Source organism: Rattus rattus, chromosome 4, assembly GCF_011064425.1.
Source record: "Rattus rattus isolate New Zealand chromosome 4, Rrattus_CSIRO_v1, whole genome shotgun sequence".
Classification (NCBI taxonomy): Eukaryota; Metazoa; Chordata; class Mammalia; order Rodentia; family Muridae; genus Rattus; species Rattus rattus.
Window position 1 is genome coordinate 28,479,355 of NC_046157.1, and position 26,321 is coordinate 28,505,675.

General features: G+C 43.8%; 1 protein-coding gene across 9 annotated transcripts in view; it reads left to right on the plus strand.

The window, feature by feature from the left end:
• Positions 1-26,321, plus strand: part of Zbtb20 (zinc finger and BTB domain containing 20) — a 257,502-nt gene that overhangs the window by 207,647 nt on the left and 23,534 nt on the right. For 7 of the 9 annotated variants that reach the window (XM_032900209.1, XM_032900208.1, XM_032900214.1 and 4 more), the window contains 2 exons: positions 2,622-2,785; positions 3,150-3,337. The exons of 1 other annotated variant lie outside the window; for it this stretch is intronic. In XM_032900209.1, the coding sequence (XP_032756100.1) occupies positions 2,775-2,785; positions 3,150-3,337 (199 nt within the window). In that variant the 5' untranslated portion in view covers positions 2,622-2,774. The remainder of the gene's footprint in view (positions 1-2,621; positions 2,786-3,149; positions 3,338-26,321) is intronic. One more of the 9 variants, XM_032900215.1, reaches the window with a different exon arrangement.

A 26,321-nucleotide genomic window follows, 5' to 3' on the forward strand; every position in this document is an offset into this window, starting at 1 on the left:
TTAATATTTCTTGGCTTCAGAGAAAGGAATCCCAAAGAATTATGAAAGAGGTTGGGATAGGAGAGGAAATGCTACAACGGACAGTGTGCAGTGCTCTCGGCTGTTGGAAAACGGCCATGGTAAAAGGAGAAATGAAGTGATAGGAAGCAAGAAGGGGAAGGAGCCAGGGAGGTTGGTTTTGAATATGTTCTACTCACAGAGGTGGCTACAGTGTTCCTGTGCCTTGGACAGCCTCCAAAGGTGGTTCTGGACATAAGGTGGGACGCCACATATCAGGCAAGGGTCAAAATCTAATACAGGACAAGAAATAAGGGCATAAACAGTGCAATTTCTCTAGGGTTAGAGCCACTGGGTGGCTTTGCAGTGCGCCGGTGTAGGAGTGTACCCTTAATTCTCTGAACCACATTTCGAAAGCTAGCTGAGGCTTTGTCTGTAAGTACTAGGGACCATTTTCTTTTCTGCCACATGATAATGGCCATTGGTGTTTTGTCCCTATATTTAGGTGAATTACAAGGACCAGCCACTCTTATTAAATACTCTTCATGTAATCAATGACAAAGTAACCAATCCAGGTTGATTCTACTGCTGCATAAAATGAGGAAGTTTAATTGAGATTCAGACTGGGACTGGTCTCCAAGTATACTTAAATTTCAGCTCTGTTTCATTCCATCAGGAAACAGCTCTTAAATGGCTGCTGTGTATACGTTGCCCTGATTCACAATATAGAATAGACAGTAACTCCGGGAGGACAGGACCCAGATTGCTCAGCATCTGTGGCCCATCACAGCCATGTAATATCTGGAGGATGAGTGCATGGCTGAGTGAATGGGGAGGGGGGCAGAAAGGCAGAGTGAAGAAATGGATGAATCCCAGGAACCGGGCAACTACTAAGGTATCCCATTCCACAGAAAGTCCATTCTCTCAGAGAGCCAGTAGCACGTAACTAGCCGGTGCTGGAATAAGAGTTAGTAAGATAAGAATACAGCAAGCACCGAGGAGTCAGAGTGCTGCAGAGAGGAGCCATCCTGTCTGAGAGAGGGGAATCACAGCAGTGTAGCGTTTAGTACCTGTGAAGGGTTTGTCTCATTTCGTTGGCAAAGATGAGAACAGGCAGTTCAAAGCAGTGACAGTAATGAGCGAAGGTAAAGAGCCAAGAACGTGCATTCCAGAACTCTGCGAATGATAAACAAACACCAAGGTGGCCGATATACGGGGCCCACAAGATAAAGTAGGGCAGATAAGGGACTGCCCTTGAATACCAGGCTAACACGGTCCTGGGGGATTTAGTGACTGGAAAGCAGCAAAACCAGGGTCTTGGAGGATGGAGAGCAAGTTAGGGGCAGCAGTGCAGTAGAAGAAAGTGTTGAGGCCGTTGTCTGGAGAGGGAGCAGGCTGGTGAGGACTACAGGGTAAGCCGGCGGCCGTAGGGCAGAGAAAGGTAAGCAAGAGGCTTCCAGCCTGACAGCAGGCCGCCCTGCCAGAAACAGACACCTCAGAGGAAGCACTGGTTCACCCAGGAGAAACAGACAGTGGGGAGGGGGCAGTCTGACAGTGGAGACTTTGATTTTGAATTCATTCTGAATCTGAAAAACCAGAGGAGCAGATCCTTGGGGGTCCCACTAGGCACAGGATTTGAGGGTTATCCCCAGTCCCCCATTCAGCAATGGATACAGCATTGCAGTTTGAATCTATTATGTTGACTTTCTCCACACTGAGAAATATATGAGAGCCCCCCACCCATTCTGATCTTTACCACGCTGTCTCTGCCTCATGCCCTCTGAAGAAACAGATTTGATTTCACAACCTGTTGGACTAAAAACACAGCATACTAATCATAACACCATATTCTGCGAGGGCAGATTTGACTACCCAGTACAACACATTTCAATACGAAATATTCTGTATACAAGTCCAAAGCCATGCTCATAGAAACAAGGAGAACATGGAAACACAGAGACTTACAACAGATTATGTACCACACATAATGTCTCCAAAAAGGAAAAAAAAAGTTCTCTGTGGTGGCATAGTGATAGAAAAAGACACTACGGCACAGAAACTGGAGAAAGTGTTCAAGGAGGATCTCATCCCCTTTGGGGTGTCTGGTGTCCATGTGCTGTATAAATGCCGATTCGCTAGTTACCACTGATTTCATTGTCCTGGGGAAAAGGATTCCTGGGCTGACTGATAGCTGAACTATTTCACATTCTGTTCCTGGCTAAATCACACCAGCACCTTTCTACTCCCTATCAGTAATCTCTTTCTCAAAGGCAAATAAATACCAGTCCTGCTCCTGAACTCTGGGTGCTTAACTAAACCAAAGAGCACAGGGAACTTTAGGCTGGGAGGGATAAAGAGAAGGGTGGGTATGTGTGAGACACCGTTGCCTTCTAGAACCTACACTGTCTTAATCGCTCTTCACTTCCTACTTTACAGTCTCCTCTACCACTGCCCTCCCTCTGGACAGCCTGTAGATGGAGGTTGGGATTTGAAACTCTGTGTTGATTTCACATAAAACTAATAGTAACAGGAAAGCTGAATACTTCACAATGTGTTCCAAGAACAGAGATTTAAAGCTAGAAGGAGCCTGTAGGGCCTTCTAATCCAAGCCCTTTATTTTGCAGATGAGGAAACTGAAGCCCAGAGAGGTGAAGTGAGGTGCCCAAAGCCACACAGCAAGTTGCAGGCACAGCTAGTCCCGTAGCTCAAGGCTCCTGACTCCCAGTCCAGTGCTCTTCCCATTACTCCACGGGTCCTGACTCTAAGCTTCCTGACAAATGCTAGAACGGTAAACCTCCACGAGTATTTTTCCAGAGCGTGTTAAAACTCTTTAGGGGGAAAGGATGCTTTCTTGGATAATGTCAGCCATACGTAGCTCAAGCTGTCTAAAGTTCTGGGACAGGGTCTTTTTTTACAGCAACAGAGTCCAAATGTGGTGCTGTTTGCCTGGCCCATATGCTTTCATGTGTTCCCAGTTAGGCCATTACTGGAGGGAAAAAACAAGAATCAGCTTGTTTTAAAACAAGGGACATACTGGACTCCCTCCCATCCCCCCTCAGAAAAAAAAATCAAGTTATCTTTAACAGATTCTAAAAATGCCTTTTCCCAAATATGCAGTCAGTTCCTTCAAAGGGCCCTTTGTTTATTCTCAGGAAGAAACCCAAGACAGCTGAGAACCAGAAGGCATCTGAGGAGAATGAGATTACTCAGCCGGGTGGATCCAGCGCCAAGCCGGGCCTTCCCTGCCTGAACTTTGAAGCTGTTTTGTCTCCAGACCCAGCCCTCATCCACTCAACACATTCACTGACAAACTCTCACGCTCACACCGGGTCATCTGATTGTGAGTACAGCAGCGAGGTGATAGTGTCTTCCCAAAGCTGGGCGCCGTGCTCCCCCCACCCCCACCCCAGGGTTCTGGCTGTTTTGCATTCAGAGCAAGCTGTTTCCTTTTGGCCTTCCAAAGTAGCCAAAAGTAGCACGCCACCATTTTGATCCAACCAGCATCTATATATTTTCAAAGCCAAAGAATATTTGAAAGCCAGGTAACCAGCCACTTAACGCTGATGATTAATTGCGTGTCACCCCATTCGCTTTCGGGACATTAACTTAAGAAAAGAGACGATGTTGCTGCTTCCTGGTGTTCTTGCTCTCAGTAACAGCACTTGGACCGTCACTAAGTGGAATAACCAAATACGGACCTCAGCAGGCCAGTGAGACACAAGGAAACAGCCAGTTCCAAATTACAGAACCCAAGTCAGATTTGCATTGGTTATTGGAGTCTCATGTAGCTTGGCTGAATTTCGGTCTTTCCAGTTTTTAATTTATTTTGAAGTGGTTAAAGGATAGCATACATTTACAGAAGAAAAAAAGAATGGCTTCCAAGAATTCAAAAGCCACCCAGACTTCGCATAGCCAATAAGAATGCAGGTTAAAAATATTTTTTAATTAAAAAAACTGCCTACAGGCTAAATTTGGAAATGGGCACTTAATGCGAATCGTCACTATTGAAATCACTGCTTTGCTGTTTATTTTTGCCATCTTCTCACTAATCTAGAAGTCACTTCTTAGATTCTATTTTAAGGGGGTTGATAGGTCACGTGAGGAGGCTGCTTTTCGTTTCTAAAGTGTTACCTGGCACTTGAGAGAGGAGCACATGTTGACAATACCAAACCGACAGAGTATTCCTGTTAGCGAAGATGCCCAACAGCTCTAGGAACCCATCTCTCCACAGGACGTCTGGTGACAGGCCGAGAGCTGGCACAATGGAGTGAGTTAAATATACCAGGAAAGCTTTATTACCAAAAAGGACTCCATATAACCTGTTCCTCAAAGACAAAATTTAAAAAAAAAATGAAAAAGGAAAAAACCAGGAAGGAAGGAAGGAAAGGGAAGGAAAGGGAAGGAAAGTTAAAGGGGGAAAAAAAAGAACTCTCCATTAGGAAATGAGATCCCAAATCTCTTCCTGTTATTTTCTGGCAGAAAAAAAATATAAAATTCTGCCAGGAGGACAAAGGTAAGTGAGTCTGAGAGAGCCCTTCCCCCACTCACTTTGCTGTCTTAGCCTCTAGACAAGGGGTGTGAGCTGAGTCAGGGGCTGGGCTGTAGCCATCCTCCAACTGTCACTAAAGAATGGGAACTAAGTGAGATCCAAGTCCCTAAGGCCATGAGATCTGTACCATCAGACTTACAGCTTCTATTTAGATACAGGGGACGGAAGCAGGGACTTTATTCTTTGGACCATCTTCATAGTCACATCCTTGGACTTTCTTGCCTGGAAGTCTCCGGCCTAATAGTAATTACAGGAAGAAGTTGAAAATAGCATGGCATAGTGCCGACAGACATGTGCACACCACGCTGCCCCTGCCTACCAGAAGGGTAGCCTGTCGAGCTGGTAAAAGGCCTGGAGTGTCAGTATACACACCTTCCTCACCTCGCTTTCTGCCATACCTGTGGGGAAGATTGCATAGGCCCTAGGCAGAAATCTGGTACAAACCAATTGAATGTTTTTCCAAGTGGTAAAAGCACTATGTTTCCTGTACTGTACGGCAAGCATCCTACAGCCAGGCCTTACTCGCCCTGCTAGCTGGCATATGTAGAAGGAGCAGCAGGACAGTGCTGTTGCTGCAGACCCTTTGGAAGCCAGAAGAGCAGATCTCAGTGGGGCATCTGAATGCACTTGGAAAGAGACCCAAGGGGAGGAGAAACCTAATCTCCAGCTGTCAAGAAAGTCACTTTGATTTTGCCATTAAGATGTGTAAGTCTGCACCAACCTGTTGTTGAAATTGGTTATACTTTTCCCCAAACATATTTGGATTGTAGTTTGTCCTGATTTGAGCCTACACTGAGGGGAAAATTGTTTTTAGGAAAGATTCACAGAAATCTGTCCATTTGGAGGTTGCTTGAGAGAAGACAGGAAAGGAGTTTATTTTAAGCTGTTAAATTTTTTGGATGCTCTTCTTGCATTCAAGAAGATTTTTTTTTTTTTTTACTTTCAAATGTCATTCTTACCATAGATTAATTTAAAAGCCTAATTTCTTTAAGGTAAAATATTCAGTTCCTATTTAGAATGAACAGATTTGGGGCATTTAAAAATAGTGCCCTTGACTTGTTAGTCCCTTTAATTTCAGGAACATTCTTCCAGTATGTGGCGTTCCGAGCTTTCACAAACGCTTGAATTTCCATAGCACCTTTTTATTTTGTTGTGTACTTAGCAAAAATATTCTTAGTCATGACTTAATGCCTACTTCCTGTCTGTCAGTGTGATTCTTCCCAATTTACAGATGAGACAACCAGGAAAACTGACACCTAACATAGGAAGGACTTGTCTGCAGTGCATTCTCATGGGTGCAAACGAGTGTTTCTGAATTTGCTCTCTTTCTGAGCATCTATAACTCGGGGCCCAATGCACAAAGATGGCATTCCTGGCTATACACAGGCACCTTGGACATGTGATGCTACTCGTCATGGTGATGCAGTCACAAAAACACATTAGATAAATCATGCCCACAGACGAGAAGCGAGCTCTGCTGTAACTAGGAAAGGTGACAGACGTGCACCAGAGTAAAGATGACCAGTCCAACAGCATACATGGTCTAGATGATCGGTCGGCAGTGTACCGTGCTGCAGCACCTCCCCCTGCCCAGAGACCTAGTGATGCTCAAAAGCAGAGGTAGCACTATTGAGAGTCCTGTTATCTTGCCACAGAAATGCTTGCTGCTTGGTGGTGCACTTCCCAACACAGTTTCCTCTCAGCAATATCCTACCACTTCCATGACGCTGGTCACCTCTCCACCATTTCTGAAAGCGTAATGGCAAGCAAATCCAGAGGACGGTAATAGAAGGCATTACGATGAATTTGGGAATAGAAAGAGTGTGAGAACCCTAGGTGTTCCACAGAGCAGTTAACCCACCAAACGGGCTGAGTATGCACTGAGCCAAACTCTCCCTTCAGGGACTTAAACAGGACTAAGCAGAGTCAGGAGAGCAGATGAAGCCCCACCACCCCCGTGAGAAGCCTGTCCTGACAACTATCAAGCTGTAGCACATCATGCTCATGTGACAGACAGACAGACGCACAGAACTTTTACTTGCATATTCCTTCCATTGTGTCCCCCGCCCTCCAATAAGGCTCCCCCGGAAGGAGGAAGGGCTTCTCCCTGCTTCCTTCGCTGTAGATCTGCACTAGTCTCTGTCTTCGGAAGCTGGAAGCTGACATCCATGGTCACTTACCTTCCAGTGTTTTTGTGCTGGACTCGTCAGACTGTCTGGTTTTTCTGTCCTTGCCAAGATGCATTTACACATTAACAGTTTTTATTTATTTTTAATTTAACCTTTACACAGTAGCAAACTGTTGTGTGGGTGGGTTTAAGTTTAGCTGTGTAGGTAGCACAGTGCTGATGGGGCTGCCTGCTGTCTAGGAGACCGTGGGCTCTTCCTTTCCTATCTCCTGCCTGCTTGTTTCCCTGACCCTCCCCTCTTCTTCTCTCTCTCTCTCTCTCTCTCTCTCTCTCCTCCCTCTCTCTCTCTCTCTCTTTCTCTCCTTTTCCCATCACTCATCCAAGGCCCTGTGATTAAATTTTTAGTACACTTGGATCATTTTGAACTTTTAAGCAATTTCTGAGAGAACAAAACAAAGAGGATTTTTATGGCAAACTCCATTAATGCCACATTAAGGCTGACATTTTAATTACCCCCAAGTCAGGAAATGCAAAGTTCAGGTTCCCACAGCAACAGAAACTGTCCCCTTGAGTGCCGAGCGCACAGCATCCCGGCCAGCCGATTCTTTCATTCTGCACTTACACAACACCACCAGCATGAGGACATTGTTTTTAGCCACGTACAGGGAAAGGAGCAGCCTTGATCCTTTATGTCTCTTCAGGAACCACAGTTGAGGATGTGAGCCTTTAACGCCCCTCCCCAACCCATCTCTATGCATTATCCTGTAACAGAAGACATGCTCTACATGTGCACACAGACAGGATTAAAGTTGCTGTGGGGACATTAACTCTGGTTTCCGGACTTCCGTGCCAGTCACATTTAGACCATAATGTTGTAATTTTTGGCATGTAATAAATGTGCATTTCATGTACACAGACAGAAAGAAGCATAAAATGTATTTTAAAGAGCAATTAATTACTAACTTTGTGATTAAAAAACATTTGGTGCATGTTCCTTCCCATTTAGCATCAGCTGCTGGTCTTAGCCAGGCCTAATAGATGACATACTGTGTCCCATCCTGGATCTCAGATGTACTTACTGTATGTTCCTGTTCCTCTAGATAATTAATTCCTTAGTAACGCTGTAGGGGGAAAACAAAATGGAAGGAATATGCAAGCATGTAAATAGGGTAAGGGAGACTTTGAAGGAAATGATTCATTCCTGCAAATAAACCTCTGAGTCCCTGATAAAGAGCCAGAAATCTGCTAAGTGGGTGTAGACAAAGGTTTCTGGCCACCTTGGAGCATCTGGTCCTGGGCCGTAAGAACAACTTGTAAGCAGATTTTCCCCCCATGAATTCCAGGCTTGCCCAGTAGAGGAGTGATTTCCTAACTCTTTAGGCATCAGAAATTAAAGGTTAGTTTATTCTCTATTGACTGGCGGGGGGGGGGGCGGGCGGCGGGGGGAGCAGTTGTAGGGAGTTCAAGTAAAAGGTGGGCTTTGCGGAAGAACACCTCATGCAGATACTAGTGTCTTCTTCCTCTACATGTTAATCTGGTTGACCCATTTGTGCTAAGAGGGCATGTCTCAAAATAACTGAACAGGTTTCTGCATAAAAGGAATCATTTGCAATACGTTATGGCATAATGTTTGAAAATGCAAGGGCTTGGGTGTGTAATGGAAATTAGGAGACATGAAGACTGCCCTGGAAAGGTGTGTGGCTTAAGCCCCAGCACAGCCTCCAGCGGGCATGCTCAGTGAGGCTCCTCCTGCTATTTGCTCATTCTTCCCTGTCATGCATTCCTTTTTGCTCAGTTTGGTTGCATATGGTATTTAACCTTTAAGAAAGAAACTTCAGTTTTCCACAGCCCTGACTTGCTGTACTTGGGCTGTCTCTAAGTGTGAATGTATGTCTGTGTGAGTGAAAACTGCTCAAGCAAGTTTGAAGGTCTCTCTGGCAAATTTGACTGCGTGTTCAGAAAGTTTCCAATCGGAAAGCTGATTCAGTATAAAACCTTCCAAAAGCTTCCTGAGGCACCTGTTCACATGGAAAGATTGGGTTTCTGTTGGAGGTGCTCAGAAGGCAATGTTTGTAACTGAAGATCTCTGTTTGGTGTGCCAGAAAAATGAGAAACATTTTGGCCCCAAAAAACCTCTATAAATGTTCAAAATGTATAATCAAACAAAGACTTCATTTGGATTCTGATGCATGTATCTCAGCAGATGTGTCTGAACTAACTGGAATCCCACAGGGGCAGCTGAACTGGATTGTGGTCTGTCTTGATAACTGAAAGAGTTATTCTTAGACCTTGGAAGGACAAAAATGGTCCATCTGTGAAGAACCGTAATAGAGACATGGCAAAAAGCAGCATCCTCTGAAAGAGTTATTTATGGAATTTAGGACAAGTTGGACAATCCTGAAAACATTTTGGGGTCACACTAATTTGTAGGAGAAATACAGCCAAAATGGGAAGAGGGGTAACAAGTACAGATAGTCACTATCCTATGGCCTGGATAATTAATTTTCTAATAAATTGTGTATCAATTAAGTAGTAAATAGGGCATCTGTAATGTAAGTCGGAACTGTGGCTGCCTCCAGAGCACCCGTGTTCTCTCTCTTCCGAGTGCCGTGAGGAGCTGAGTGTTTATTTTCATTTTGTTCCCGACTGTGTAAACTGAGTTTCTGCCACTCCACTAACTGAGTACTTGTGGGTTTCGTGTCTTTAAAAGAGACTCTCCCTTTTTAAGAAGTCGCCTTTCTCCCTGTGAGCTAGTGCACATGTGCTATCTTTAGAATTGTTGTCACTGCCTGCTCTACCCTCTTACTGGGGCTTTGAGTGGTGCAGAGTGCAACACTTAGATCTCAGAAGACAGTTGTCTGTGGTGGTGGTGGTGGTGGTGGTGGTGGTGGTGGTGGTGGTGGTGGTGGTGGTGGTGGTGGTGGTGGTGGTTTGTTTCTGTTTCCTTGCTCTGATTTTCTAGAGTTTGTATTATTATGTTTAAGGTCATACTTTTTCTTTTTACTTACATCTTTGTAGTCTCTTTTCTTCCATTCACTGAGTGTGGCACCTGTTCCCAGTCCATTCTGAGAGAACTTCCTGTGAAGAGCAGACTGGGGACTGCCACCAGGCAGGTGACCCAGTGTTTTGAAGGCAGAGGGCCTCAGGCCAGGTATTACACAGGATTGTCTTGCAAGTGTCTAGTGGAGACTTAGATTCTTGTAAAAGAAGAATTACCATGATAAAGAACTTCCCTACAATTATCCACACACCAAGACCCTCAGCCTCCATTCACTTGCTCAGGCCTTACTGAAAAGTACTTGTATGTGTCCGTGTCACTTTACTGAGTTCCATGGGTGCACAATGAAAACTAGCAGAGTCAGATACTATAATACTTAGTCTATGTCTTCCAGTCACTCTTATCTTAGAACTCAGAATGGTTATGAAATGCACTCTAATCCATTAACATCTCATTAAGTTTATTGAAGAAGTTCCAGTTGACCTCTTTTGAAAGGTGAATATAATTTCATTGAATGTGAGGCATGAGGGTAAAAGATGACAGGTTTGCACCTGAGTTCAAAACTATAAAACCCTCGGGGTTTTTAAGGGACTTTTCACCATCACAACTCAGCTTAGAGAAGATCTAATTTAGCAGCAATATGTGGAGCATAATGGGATGGGAGGGGCCAACTAGAAAAGGAGAAAGAGCACAAGAGACATTGTCAGTTCACAGTTTAGTGACCTGAAGGGAGCTAGTGATTGGAGTAGAGACCAGGGGAGCTAGACTCAGCAAACTGAGGTGAAGCTGAGAAGGGAACTTACCAGAGATGACTCCCAACAGGATATCAAAAACAAGATTTAGGGATTTGGACCTAGTGGAACAGGCCTACAATCCTAGCCACTCAGGAAGCTACTGTTCCCACAGTCAAGGTCAAAAAGCAAAAACAGAAATGCAAACAAACAAGCAAGCAAGCAACAGAAGGAAAGTGACCCCCTGAAGACAGAGCTCAGAGATGAGGGTGTTCCTGGCATACCCAGGGCACTAGATTCAGTCCCCAGCAAAAAGAGGGGCAGAATTATGAGAATAGAATAGCGTTTGTTTTATACAGCACAAAACATAAAACCTGGGGATATTCCCAGTGGAAGCAGAGCGGTGAGTTACAAATGGGGTCCGAGATTACAGTAGGAATATTGGAAATTAGGTGCAGGAGACCCTTTGGACAAGAGGCCATGATTTGTGCCATAACTACAGGAGTAGACTTCAAAGAGGACTTTGTTGAAAGAAAAAAAGAGGGAAATAGAACCTGAGGAATGTTTACATTGAGTGATAAGAAGAGAACAAAGAATCTTCAAAGGAGAAAACAAAAACAGATCTGAGAGAAGAGAAAGCCAGGAGAGTGAGGGGATCATCAGGGAGGGAATGGGTGAGCTACAGAGAGCATGGAGGCAGAGAACTGGACAAAAGTCACCTCAGGCTTTGGGAGGTTCCAGGAAGTGTTCCCATGAGAGCAGAATCAGGTGTCCTCTCCCCCACCCCCTTACACACACACACACACACACACACACACACACACACACCCTGTCTCTCTCTCACACACACACACACCATGCAGAGGAGTTCAGGGACAAACAAGATAAGAGATAAGGATGACGAAGTGGCATTTGCAAACAAACATCTTTAAGGTTTAAAGGATGTTACATAACTGAAAAGGTGGGATCATGTGTGCTCTTAAGAATACAGAGTTTCAAAAAACAAAAACAAAAAAAATGCATATGAAGGAAGACTCCTCCCAAGGAGGTCCAGTGAGAGGGAAGTTGCTCCATCCATGCCAGTGCAGACATGAGTGCCCAACCCCCGTGAGTCAGGGATTGACCTGCCCTTTCCCCATCGCTTTCCTTCCTTCTACTTGTGAAAATAAATGTTTGCTAAAAGTTGTGGATGTCTTCTGTGGGAGACTTCACAGATACCCACTTCATCTGATCATTTAGCTGAGGACAAGTATCAGATACCGGAAGTGTTCAAATCTAACAATTTTCAAACCAGTCATTTGAAACATAGTTCTTTAAAGTGAAGTCCTCTCCTGACTAATGGCTGTCCTAATGACTGCATAGTTACCTGTGGTAGCATACATTCTTCCAGGCATCATGGGCAAACTTAGCTTCACCATTTGGGCAAGGAGGTTTAAATCTCGTGTGGTACAACACCACATTGGGAATTTCAAGATATGATTACCAGATTAACCCTCCTGTGTAATCATGGAGGTCCAGATCCTGTTCCCAGCATGCACATTGGGCTGCTCACAAACTTCCGTAACTTCAGGTCCAGTGGTTCCATCACTCCGCATGGCTCTCACAGGCTCCCAAACACACACACACACACACACACACACACACACACACACAGAGAGAGAGAGAGAGAGAGAGAGAGAGAGAGAGAGAGAGAGAGAGAGAGAGATGTTCTCAAGCAGACCCAACTTCTGGAGAGTAATATAAGCAGACTTTAGGCAGAGAGTATTTCTGGCCCCATCCCACTTCAGAACAAGCAGAGGCCTTAGACTCCACTGGTTCCAGGAAGTGAAGCTCTCTCAGATGTGTGAGCTCCCTGAGGAGAGAATGCATGCCTACATCCAGTGGTTGTCAGGACACACATTTAAAGCTTTCATTCAGTTGGGGTCAGAGAATTAAAAGAAGGAAAGACCAGTGTCCAAAGCATATCCCAGTCAGTATATGCTTGCTTGAACCTTTATTCCAAGAGTAAGTCAAATGCAAGAAGTCCCATGAGAACATCCAAATCCAGCATGACTCCTGCTAAGGGGCAGAGAAGGTATGGCAACAGACGCTACAGTGGTGGTTCCCACCTGCCTAACACTGCCAACCAGTTAATACAGTTCCTCATATTGTGGTGACCCCCAACCATCAAATTATTGTTGTTGCTCTTCATAACTGTAATTCTGATTTTGTTAGAATATAAATATCTGATATTCAGGCTATCTGATGTGTGATTCCCGAAGGGTTGAGACCTGCATATTGAAACCCACTGCTCTACAGCTATTTCTTGGGTGTGTTGTTCATGGGATAACATTTAGATTGTGTGTTGTTGAGAAAGTGTTTTCTCACTGCCAGGGTCTAGTTATGCATGGACTTTAGTCTATGAGTGCAGTTTACATGCTTTTAATTACCGTCCTCTGTGGTTATTTCCCTGTATGCATGGTATCTACACATTCATCATATACATGTCCCATGGGTTGTTGTAAAGAAAGATAAGGTACAGTGTTGTATGTAAACCTCCCAAAACAGCACCAGCACCAGATAAACATCCAGTGGCTTTGACCAGCTAGTACCTCTTCCTCTTCATTGTCTTCTTCAGTTATTTCTACTTGTATGTATGTATGTATGTATGTATGTATGTATGTATGTATGTATGTATTTTGACACAGGGTCTCATGGCCCAGACCGGACTTGAACCTGGGATCTTTCTGCCTCCTCCTCTGGCATGTGAGAACTACAGATAGATGGTGATACCTTGCTTAGTGTCAGCTCAGATGTTTTACATTATGAAGAAAATGTGGTCTTGAATTAAAACAACATAAATGACAGTTGTATCAGGGCCCATACTTCCTGAGAGCCACTGAAACTAAAATCCTCAGTCTGTAGGAGAAGAATTCCTGCCAGTGCCTCCATCTTGATTCAGGCCTCTGGATCAGGAAGCCTCTCCACTAATTTTTAGTGATTTTTTTTTTTGGCCTCTAAAAACCCTAAACAAACAAAAAACAAAAACCCCACTTCTACATTTGTTGATTTACTTTACTAAATCTGAAAGAGGACTAATATTTAGTAAGCACCAGTCTATGTCAAATACACTGTCATAGCATTCTTATAAAAACACATTTCATAGATAAGGAAATTATCTGGTACCCAGAAAAGTATAAAACAAAAAAGCTTTCCAGTGTGTTCTCCATGGTGTGAAGAAGCTTTAGAATAATAATATGATAGTGTTGAATGATAACATTACCCAGCTGAGTTCCTGATGCTCACCTGCATTCGACTCAGTGAGAGAGTTTCAAATAATTGGAAAGGGAATGGAGCAGTTTGCCCTCTCCCTCAGATGTCAAGTCTGCACATGCCCCATGTAAGCTTTCCATGTCTAAATTCATGAGGAGAGCATAGATCAGACCTTAAAACAGGCAACCATTGTTCTGCCACACCACTGAGAGAGAAACTCAAGCAAACGTGTGTGTGCATATATATGTGCATGCATTCATATATGCATACATACACAGATACATATACATCTTTGAAACACAGTCTTCATGATGACTTTAGAGTATTTTGAGATAATTCAAAATCAGATAGAGTTAGAAAGTGAATGTGTTTGACCGAGAGGAGGATTACTCTCAGTTACCTGGCCTGGCTACCTTCTTCATTTCTGAAGAAGTTTGCAATAGTTAGGAGAAAAATACAACCTGAAGAAGAAATTCAATGAGGCTTGCTGACTTTGTCCCTGCTTCCTGTCCTGCGGTACCCACATGGTTTAGGGCAGTATGTGGAGAGGTTTGGGACATTTGCTTCTCTCTCTTCCTGAGTGTTTCTGCAGCTGGGTGTAGAATTGCAAGGACACACACACATGGAGGAACTTGATCTTCAAATCTTCCAGTAATAGCTGCAGATTGAAAGCCAAAGCAGATGATGTGCAAGTCTGTATACATCCTAAGTCAGAGCTTTAAAATGATAACTTACTGAGTCATGATTTCTGCATCTTGTATGCAGAATTTCTTAAATCACATGTTGATGGCTAATCAGCAGAATCCAAAGACGCAAATTAGATGGTACAATATTTACAGAGAAAATATATGTGTAGCTCACAAAGTAACAATCCTCACAGTTACCATCCCACCCAAAGGGAAAAAGCAGTAGCAGCATTGCAGTCTGAAGTCTCAGCACTGTAGCAAGGCAGCCAGCCTAACAGTAGAAGGAGCAAAGACAGAATATTTTTGGTAGCAGGGGTCCAAACCCTCACTAAGAGTATCTGAAAATTCAGAAACAGCACTCTGCAAGGTGAACTATGCCTGTTACTCAAATAACATAGCCAGTATACATGTACCATATAATTTTTAATATTAATACTATATAATTTATATATAATATATAGCTCTCAAATAATGGATATATATTTTTAAAATATTTGAGAGCTTCTTACGAGTATATAACAAAATTAGTCATTTTCACACATACACACACCCATTGCCTTCTCATCCCTTTCCTTCTCCCACTAAAACTGTTTGATCTCAGCAGTTCTCCCTCCTTCCTTAGTGTCCTTTGTGTGTAGTTATGTCCCGGTGCCTTTAGTTACAGTTTCTTGAATGGGCATTAGTGACAGGTTATGTCATGAAATCCCTGGTCAGCATTGATTCTCAGTAGCTCCTTAGGGAATTATGGGGACTCATGAGCACCTCCCCCTACCATGAAGAAATGTTGAGGTGCACACCCTTTACAGGGCTGATATGGGGAACTGTTGTTGCAGTGAGTTGGAGCGTGCAGTGATGCGTCATCTCTAGATTACGTCACCCCTTTGCAACGCACCTTCCAGCCCTCTGCCTCTTCCCCTTCTTGATGCTCCCTGAGTCTTGGAGAGGGCGGTAGATGTCCCACTGCAGTCTAAGCACTCTACCTTCCCCTATTCTCAGCACTGCAACCGGTTATGTGCCTGCTTCACCACTGCATACCGCAAACACAAATCTCCCTGATGAAGGCAGCACTGGTCTGTGTATAAACATGACTGTTCAGGAGGCAGTGTGACCACTTGTCCCATTTATCCAAGTGATGGTAGTGTGTTTCCCGAGGACCAGTGATCTCCCAGCCACAAGCCCTTGACAAAGTTTACTGTAGCGGGTATGAAGTCCCTCCTTGGAGCAAGCCTAAAATCCAATCAGAACGAGCTTAGCCATAACATCCATTCTCTGGCAGCTTAAAAAAAATTATTGCACGTGAGGAGGGGGCACACACATATGCCACAGCATGTGAGTAGAGGCCAGGGAATAACTTATGGGTTCTTTTCTTCTACCACAGGGAGACATGAATTGAATTCAGGTCATCAGGTGGAGTAGCAAGGATCTTCATCCACTGAGCTATCTAAAGGCTCCTTTGCCAGCTTTTGGAACACCTTATTTTAATGATTTATTATTTATTTATTCATACACTCATTTTTGTCATCCTGGGAAATGGACCTGTTGCCCCACACTTGCTAGGCAGTCGCTGTATCACTGAGTCTTCAGCCCCAGCTAAAACGTTGAATGCTTATTTTCTCTGGGTAGACGTCCCAAGTGCAGAACTCGGGTCCTGTCCACTGCCGAATCTCTAGGATCCAGGGAAGTGCTTAGCTATAGTAGGTACTGAGCAAGTGCTTGCAGAATGGATGGCTGAAGGAGACAGGGCAGCTCAGGGAACTGTATTACCGAGCATATTGCAGGGCTATGAAATTGAATTAAATTTTTCCACTCAGCAGACCTACATAACAAAAGTGCGTCCCAGATACCCTTAGGTTTGTATGCTGGGAAAACAGAGTGCTTTCTCCTGAGCATAGACCGCTACATGTTTTGATTTTAATAGCAATATGGCAGGGTTAAGGTCAACTTTGTAATATAATCTGGTGCCTGTTTTTTCATAGATATCATGGAAATAGATGTTCTTCACAAGATGCTCAAACAGATGATTGGGTGAAAGCTCTAGAAAACCTTGCAATAACTAAAAAGAAAGGTTTCCCCACTTCCACCTTCCAGTACTGCTGAATGGAACAGTTTTCTGCTCCAACCATTCTTTCTTGTCTCATCGTCTTCCCAGGTCCAGTCTTTGCCTGGCAAATACAGCATATGACTGTATATAGTATATAGTATATAGTATAGCAAGGAGGCAGTTCTTGAGACATCCAGCCCCCACACATAGTGCTCCCAAGCTCCTCCCCTGGGAACGGAATGATTTGATCAGCAGCAGGCAGAGCTGGCCCAGGGAAATAAGAGCTTGGCATAGAATCTTAGGGCCCTCCTGCTGCAGGGACCCTCAGGAGAGTTGCTTCACACCCACCCTCCTTCGACTGGCTGGACAGTAAAAAGATGTGAGAAAACAAATTCCTGGCCGAAGGAACAGAGCACTAAGTGAACGAGAGAGGAGTCCTCTGCTCCCGAGGCCTCTGCCATCCACTTGAATAGAAAGGCTAACTTTGAAGGCACTCTGTTCTCCTCGGCAGGATTTTGTATATACTCAGCTTCAGAATATGGTAGCCATCTGCTGCCAGCACATAAGACTAAGGAAGTGTCGGGGTGGGTAGGAAGAGGCTGGGAGGGAAGAAAAGAGACACTTAAAATGAGCTAATGATCTGCTTTGTGTTGGAGTCTAGGTTTCAGAACATCAGTCCCGTACTGTAAGACAAAACACCAGTGTGTTAGGCCACACCAGGCGCCGGCACATCAGATAAGGCCCATGCTGTGTAACGTTCAGCCACTGAGCTTCGAGAAGTTCTGAAAGTGAAATTAGAGGAGCAAACCAAGGAAGCCAAAATGGGAAAGTGCTTAGAGTAAAATATGATCAGAAGGACGCTGCAGATATGTGTCTTCGGGGTTACAGTAGTTCAAACATGACTCTACTAATTAAAGACTTGGGGAATAGTCTAAATCCAAGGAACTTAAAGATCTTCAGACTACAGGGGAGATGTCTCCATCCACTGCAAAGGCATTGTGAAGCCTTTGTACAGTCACAGGGTGAGAGTGACCTAGCTATTGTGCATTGTTGTGCACTTAACCACTGATTAAGAGCCGCAGATCGCGGTCCTGGCGGCAGGAGTGGGTGGTCTCTTACAAACAAAAAGGCCTAGTAAGCAAAGCCGGTAAAGCCAAGAATGGCTCTGAAAAGCAGTGAATAGCTCAGAGAGCTTCCTCTTTCCCTGATATTATCTGTATAAATTACCAGTTATGGCGCAGAATCATGTTGATAATTTATATACCAAAATGACATGCCAGAGAATAATAATTAAGCTGAGATGTACACTAGTGAAAAAAATTATCCCAGTGAAGTTTACTTTTGAGAAAGATTAGCTAATTAGCCAAGTATGACATTTGAAGGCAAGTCCCCTTCTACTCTTAATAGTAGTTCTGTCTCCACTTTGAGGAATTAACAGGATTGCAAGGCAGAAATATTTTCTGGCATGAAAAGGAAAGAATTCCTTCAGAACTATAAGCAAAGTGAGGCGACAGTGAGAGTTGTGGAAAAGCAGAAAATCAGATCACCACGCATAGAAAGTAGTTGCAAGAGCATGTCGACCTCAGCGCCCTGGAATGACCAAGCCAGGAAATAGTTGTTGGCTGTACAAGCGTTGGCCGTGATTCCTATCTGCCATCAGAGACAAGTCACACACAGCTGTGATGCAACCGCAGTTGTTCTTAATGTCCTCAGTCCGTCTCATGCACACTCTCTCATCCCAGGAGCCCAGTGTGCCTTAGACTCTGTTCAGCTTCTCCCAAGACATCCCCGTGGAGCATAAACGTCTTCATTTAGAGATGAAATAACTGGTCTACAAAGGCACGACTCAGTTCTCTGCCTTTAAATGGGAAATGATTAATAGTCATGATGCTGACCCAGCACGTTGTGCTATTTTTCACGTTATTTTGGGCTTCTCAGACAAAGGACATATTTTATCTTTCTCATTATTATTTTTAATTAGTTTTCAGAAAAGTCAGGATTAAAAAAAAAAAGAATCTAACAAATATCCCATAGAGATATTTGGTTCTCTCTCTTTTCAAGAATAAATTACAATCTTCTCTGCTTCTCTGTGCTGGATCTCTGCAGATAGTCACAGTCTCATGCCAGCTTTCAGAGGAATAAGGGCTCATTCTAATGGCTGGATCACAGTCCCTTCTGTGAAGAAACAGCCTTTGAAATTCCTGTCTGGACACTGAATAACTTGTTTTCAGTTTAAAAACTTTTAGCAGCTTGACCTGAAAACTTTTAAACATTACTAATATACAACCTGGTTGTGAGTTTAGCAATAAATTTAGACCCAGTGTGTGAAAAGCCAAAGAGAAGACTAGTGGCTTTTATTCTCCCTGGTGACCTGCTCTAAATGTTGCATATTTACTTTGTAAATGAGGACACCCAGTGGCCAGCAAGTGAAAATATTCTAAACAATCCTCGCCACTGTTAACACAAACATGCAGAACAGCTGTCAGCACGCATTGACAGAGGCTTCCAGCATCTACCACCACGCACTGCTTTCCTTGGGTCAGGCAAGGGTTGAGCCTGATAATCTTCTACCTCAGGTCCCAGGTTGTGTGTCTCTTTCCCTTTCGTATAAGCATGGCTCATCTTTGGGGTCCACTGAGTCTTCAATGGCAGAAGGGCCTGGTAGAATTTCTTAGGACAGTTGGAGTCAGGAAGTTGAGAATAACTTGGCACAGATCAGAAATAATAAACAGATGAGTGTGGTTTAAAAGAAGTGAGGTAAATTCATAAACCAATTGCTTTAAACCATAAGTTCATAGTGAAGACAGAACCACGGTTATTAACTAATGAGAGGGCAAGGAAATTAAAAACAAAACCCAAAAGGAAAACCAGATGTGGGCCACCAGAGATTAGAAGGACCTCCTGGAACAACGGGTAGACTCACCTCAGAGAAAATGAACCCTGAACTCCCCATGTGCTCTCAGCAGTGTCTGTACAGAGCTATGGAGAAATAACAGTCACTTAGAGAACACCTACCGCTGTGAGGGAGTGTGTGGGACAGCATCAGAGATCCAGTTAGCAACCTGTGCTCTTTCAGTTATAGTCATAGTTGTCCTTGTAGTTGCACTGGGTAAGGTAGACATACACAGTAAGACAGTAAGACAAGTGAAAATGGAGGAGGCATTAATTTACTGTCATTATAAATTATCTAGTATGTGTATAGAGTACAGATTTATTCCTAAGCATTCTAGTATGCAAACCATTTCCTTGTTTATCTCAAGAAAGTTAAACCTAAGACTCCCGTGTACACGGTTTATATAGAAGTCTAAAGAAGTCTCAGGCCTGTCTTCCCATCCCCGGGTTGGTACAATACATGGGAAATCTAGGGAAGAGGTCAGATCCTTGGTCCGTAGTGAGCTTTGTAGTTGCCATTGCTCAACTCTCCACAAAGATGCAGTTGAGTCTGGTCCTTTTGATTTCTAGGAATTGTTTCACTCACTGTGATTATAGATGCCCTCAACATAGAGCCTAAGTCCCTAAGATCACTATTGCTCTCAGAGTAGTCAGTGCTTCTTTGTGTCTAGTCCCCAAAACTATGCAAAGCCATTCCCCACAAAGGGTTAGGTACGCATTGATTTCTTTCAGTTTTATTTGTGAGAGCCTTTGCTGAGATAGGGTCTTACCACATAGCTTGAACTGAGAAGTCTTCCACCTCATCCTCTAGAATGTTGTAACCACAGACATGAGCCACCATGCTTGGTTGCCTTTAATATTTTAAAGGAAGAAGATGATTTTTCTTCTCAGTAATATCACCTCAATCTAATTTCAAAGCACCAGACTCCCTTCCCTCTTTCATATCCTAGAAAGAGCTCAAATTAATTCCTTTTAGAAGACCAAATTGAGAACAAAAACCCTTCCTTTTAGGGATTAATAAACCCTGAAACCACATCTCCCTTGGATGAGGGAGACCATGTCCCTCAATACTTCTGACCTACAGGAGGAGGAAGAGGACTCTTCTAAACTTTTTCCCATTCTATAACAACAAACTAAAATGTAATAATTCTACTTATACCTCCAAGCCAGTGGAAAGCAGGAAAAGAAAGAACTCAGCATAAACGAGTAATCATGTGAAATGTCCCAGGAAAAGGAGAACTTTGAATAAGTTTCATGGAAGGTTGTAAGGTTTGGTGAGTGGGAAAGCCCACTAACTTCAGAACTTGTTATAAAATAGCAGAAGGAGAGAGTGTGGGATGAATGCAGGTGGGAGACCATGACACAGTGGTACTTAACTAGTCTCGCACATCCTAGAGTCCATCACCAACCCCCAAGTGAGCCATGAATACAGTATATAATATATGTGGAAATTGGCAAAATAACCAGACTCTTGAATCAGTACAAAGATTCTGTTAGGGAATACCATAAGAATCAAACCAACAAACATGAGACAAGACTGTAAGAACACAGGTAAAGAGTCGTAGAGCTCGGTCCTTCTACTCTAATCCATAAATAATATTGGAAATATTACAGAACAGGGTATGGAGATAGAATAAAATTAAAGCAAAGTACTCCTTATGAGCATGACGGTGAAGAGTGCTTTCAGCTCCACTCGGTCACCAGTGCTTCCTGAGGCTTTCGAGCTCTATCAACACTTTTCACTTGCCTAGCATCATCTTCTTAGCACAAGAAAGGAACCAGAGGTTCGTTTTAATTTTTAGATTTTTACATTTGAAGATAATTTTCCTTATTGCATACATAATCTAATATATTCATTAGATTATGTTACTGAATAACATGGGCATTTAAATGCAAGTGTATAATGTCCACAAAGCTGATTCTGTATTGGGTCATCACAGATGGGCAGTGGAATTGCAGCTACTTACTGTCTTAAGGTGGCCTACACACATCACCTCTGAGCCACCATTTAACCATTAATGTAGCAAAGCACTGGGGTGGAAGGCCTGCACCGTTTAGTAGGAGAATGTATAACAACTCCAGTGCCCAGCTTCCTTCCATAGGGAAAGATCCTGTTGCCCACAGTGCTGCCTCTGAATTCTCCTTGTCATGTTGGAGGCAGCATTGTGTTCAGAAGACTCAGAGCAGTGTGAGCGTGAATCTGAAGCTCTGCTTTAGAAGCATTCAAACAACTGCGGCAGTTTGGAAGAAATCAGTATCTTGGTAGCTGTGTGGTCATTCAGTAGGAATGCTTGGAACTACAGGATCTTACTCCTCACTCACTGAAGTCTAGAGTAAGGGGTTCCTAACTCACAAATCAACTTCTGTAACTCTTACCAGTTGATATTTTCTGGAAGAATGGTATTCTAGAAGGTTGGCTGTCTCATTCCAGTCACTGAAGTGAGGATTCTCTCTCTCTGGTAAAAAGAGATACATATTGATGTGGAGCCGAAAAGGAGAGCGAATGAGTCAGATGGGCTAGCTTCTACAGAAACACATTTTAAAATCTGAATTTCTCTCCCAGAAAAAAAGAAATACCATTTCTCAGCTACACTGACTATATAGGTCCCTGTTTAAGGCCTTTCCTAATCCAAGCTCAGACCGGAGAACTGTGAATTTAAGAACATTCCTCAGTTCAATTCTGTATCCCACCCAAGGACAGCATCTCTGTATTTTTGTTCTCCAGATTTAGTGAACAATGGAAAAGGTTACAATAGGGCAGCAGCTAAATTTGTAAGGAAAGAGTTTTAGGGGGAAATGCAATTCCTGAAAGGTGCTTCAAAGGTTTACAGTGTGAGAGGATTTAAAGACATCAACCTGGCTTCCATTGACTCTTCTCCTGGTCCCAGCCGGGCTTCCCTCCGCAAGAAGCCATTTTATTCCAAGTCTGGGCGGAGGGCATGGGTGTTTTTCAGAAGGTCTGGAATTCTCTGTCCATGTTTTTATCCTGAGAATTAAAACATGGGCCTTCACAAACACACAGTAAGACAGTTAGTATCCATGTTTTATTGCACCGAGTCAGGAGCTCAAAGCCTAGATCCATTGGACAGTTCAGTGTAATAGATGACTCTAAGGGTTACCTTGACTGAGAGTGAGGAACTGCCTAGAAACCCACACAGTGCCATTTTAGGTGTGGTGGCAAGTGTACTTCCAGAGGAGCTCAGCATGTGAGTTTGAGCGGACCGGGTGGGGGTAATTGTCCCCAGTGAGAGTGGGTCTCAGGCATCACAATGCTTGGGGATCGAGGGTCCAAAGGCAGGGCAACCAGGCACAGGCATCCCTACCTGAGAGCTAGGTAGGGCTTTCTTCTGCTCTGGATATCAGAACTGTAGGCTTCCTAGCATTCGGATTCCAGTAGCACAGCGTGCACACAGGCCTTCAGACTCACCATGAGCCATATCTGAGAATCCCAGTGTCCTCAGCCTGCAGATGATCTGTCAGGACTCCCCGTCTGCCCTGACACCCTAATACATCCCCTCCCTCTCTTATGTCTATTCATGTCCTATTGATTCTCTCCCTCTAAATAACTCCAACCGATACAGATTTTTGTATCAAGAATAACTCTAGAGGAACTTTTCTTTTTCTTTTGAGGAATTGAACCTTACAAATGGTTTGCATAATTGATTTTAAGGGTTCTAGAACTGACTCTAATCTGATTAAACTAAAAATGCTAAAGGTTCTAGTTAGCGCAGAGAGCACCAAGAGACTGGCATGAATTGTAGGGAACACAAGTTAAGTACATTGATACTCCTGGCTCACAAGAAGCAAGATGTGTAGTAACTCTCTCTGTCTATTGTACTTTCAAACATTTCGGAGAACCTAGAAATATGATGCAGATCAGCTACAAATCTTCATGGAAAAGGTGTCTTGGCTCCAGCTCCATGTAACTTAACTGAACTCAAAATTGTGTCTGAACTCAAAATTTCTCTCCTGAAGCCCCAATATGCAAACTGCTGAAAATTAAGCATGCCCACATCATTCAGTTGACTGAACACTAACAGACCTTGAACCCAGCCTTTTGTGATACCCCATGTAAAACTGAGGATATTAGTTGAAAAGGTATGGGGTAGAGATAAGGGGGTGGAAAAGAGGAGATCCTAAGCATTGGGATTGAAATGATTGTGAAGACTAATGGGCTGGGTATACTGAGCTCCTAGACTATGAGGAAACACGTTTGCCAGCGGAAGTGCCCTCTCTCCACGTTCTCTCACTTCCTGTGCCCTACAACAGAGTGGTCTCTACCTACTGCCCTAGGGCTCAGCAGCTGGTTCCTCCTGCCCCTGCAGAGGACTGCCCACCCTCACAGGGATTGGCCTTTCCCTGCCTGACTGCAGACTTTCGCTGGCCTCATTGCCAGAGAAAACATTAGTGGTCTCTCCTGAGAAGCCCCCACACAGGGTGATGCTGCTTCTCTTCAGGCCCTCTTGGTTTCCACCCTAAGATCTAAATTCAAGTCAGACCAGAATCCCTAAAGTGTGGAAGAAAGTGTCACCCCGAGAAGGTGTACTACAACACAAAGTAATCACCTGAGATAGTACTCTCTCTATGCAAGCAGAAGTCTGGAGACTGTGTAAAGGGGAAAGGAACTTACATCAGCCTGAATATAGTTTTTAATTGAGATTTGTTACAGGTTGTGTTGGGGACATTTCAGTTTGTGTACCATTCTTACATACGTAAAAGATCTAAAAGTGCTGTGTTGTGATTCTTTTCGTTTTTTTTTATGTTGTGATTCTTTATTAGCATATCTTCCAGTGACTTTTCAACTTCAAATGTAGAGGCACATTTTCTACAAGAAAATATGATATACCCACATATTCACATGCTAATTTACCATCACAGAAGTCCCAACCAGATCTCTGGTTTCTACCACACACACTGCACACACAAATTGCCTTTCACAGCACATTAACAACATTATCAAGAAAAGGAGACAGCCAATACCAAGGGCGCTGCACAGTAACACAGGTCCGACAAGACAGTAGTCTATTCCAGATATGTTCAATATACAACTGTGACTCCATATTTCCATTTTGTATGTTTTATACTGTAGAATATAAAATTAACTTACCTGATAGCTGAGACAGTCACAGGCTTCCCTAATTAAATGGCCCACTATCTTCTGGTTATAAAATAAACAACAATCAGAAAAAGGGTTTGCGGCTTCCTCCTTCTTTCCCTCCTCCCCCACCACTGCCACTCTGAGTCGGTAAATACCTTCTACCACGCCAAGCTCCCTAAGCCTTTGCAGTGATGCCTTGGCACTCCATACTGCTCATATTGGCCCTCTTCTGATCCATTTTGCAACCAGCAAATGACAGCATTAGTGTTTTTCTTAATGCTCTAAGCTGTAAGATGAAGTGAGGTACTACCCACTCAGCTTGATTTCTTTCACCTGTTTAAAAATGGATAAAATGTTTTCCCTCCATCTTCCAGATATTCTTAGGACCATCAGAAATAAGTTAGGATTACAGTTATACAGAAAGCATCCCTCTGGTGCCTGAGATAAGGTGTTTATGTACAGACCTGACAGTCTAATTCTGTCCTACATCCCATGAGGTAGCTGGAGAGAATTGACTCCCAAGAGCTGTCCTCTGATCTCCACACATGCTCTGTGGCACAAGTGCCTGCACACAGACACAGCTGGCACCACAGACAGACAGATGAAAAGATCTTTTAACTATGTTTGGGTTATACAAGAAGGGAGTCAAGGAACACTGAGGCATTCGCAGAGTTAGCTTTTGTCTTTCATCATAGGCTGTACCCTTCATTTTCAACTTCTCCATTTTCTGCAGATAAATGTTGGGTTTCTTGCCTAGCCACTTGGGACACTTTTCATTTCTCCCTTTGTTTTCATGTCCTCTCTCCTCCTCCTCCTCTTCATCCTCCTCCTCCTCCTCCTCCTCCTCCTCCTCCTCCTCCTCCTCCTCTTCCTCCTCCTCCTCTTCATCCTCCTCCTCCTCCTCCTCTTCTTCCTCCTCCTCCTCCTTGTCTTCCTCTTCTTCCTCCTCCTCCTCCTTCTTCCTCTCTCTCCTCTCTCTCTCTCTCTCTCTCTCTCCTCCATCTCCATCCATCCACCTCCAAGATGGAGTATCTTTGTGTAGTCGCCCTCATTGTCCTAGACAGTAGACCAGACTGGCCTCAAACTCACAGAGAACCACTTACCTCTGCCTCCTGAGTCTTGGGATGAAAGGCATCTGCCATTACCACCTGGCTTGTTGACACTTTGTTAATTTGAAGATGTGTTCCTTCCCTGTACCTTTTTAGCTTCCTTTCAGCTCTTGCAGAGGTAGGCTCAGCTGAGTCTTCTCTGGGTCTCTTCCTTCAAGGAGCCCAGCTGGGTTGTCTTTCTTCTTGGGTGTTTTAGCAGCAGGAGGACCGTGAGCTGCCTACCTGAAGGCTGTGGACACTGAGAGTTTTCACAAAGCCGTGCTGCCTGGCTGCTGCAGGCTACCACCTGCATGGGCCCATTAAACAGAAATGGTGCATTTCCTGTTGCAGCTTAGAGAGGTGTGGAAAGCACAATCTTGGAACTCATAAGGGACAACCCAGGTTCTTTGAGGAGCTCTGTGAGGGTGCTTTGCTGTAGCCCCACTCTTAGAGTGGGAATCCCTGTCAATCATGTAGAAAATGTAAATGCAGTGAGAACTGGATCTGGGAAAACAAGGACCAAGCAGTGGCATCCCACTGTCAGATGCCAGGTGGGTAATTACAGTACTGGATAGACAGACGGAGCAGCGAACAACATAGTGTAAATGATGAAGATTCATTACCTGCCCACTTAATTCCAGAGTTTGTAGGGCAATAGGAAACCTACCAAGTCCTTCCATGACCTATATAAACTGAAAACTTTTGAAGAAAGTAAACTGTATCGCAAGTCCTAGAGATAGAATCACAGCTCCCAGTCAGTTCCCAGAGCTGATCTGAATGATTGCAAGACAGAGCCACCACTTGAGGAAATGCTACAAACACTACCCAAAATATGTTCTGCTCATCTTTTCCTCATCCTTC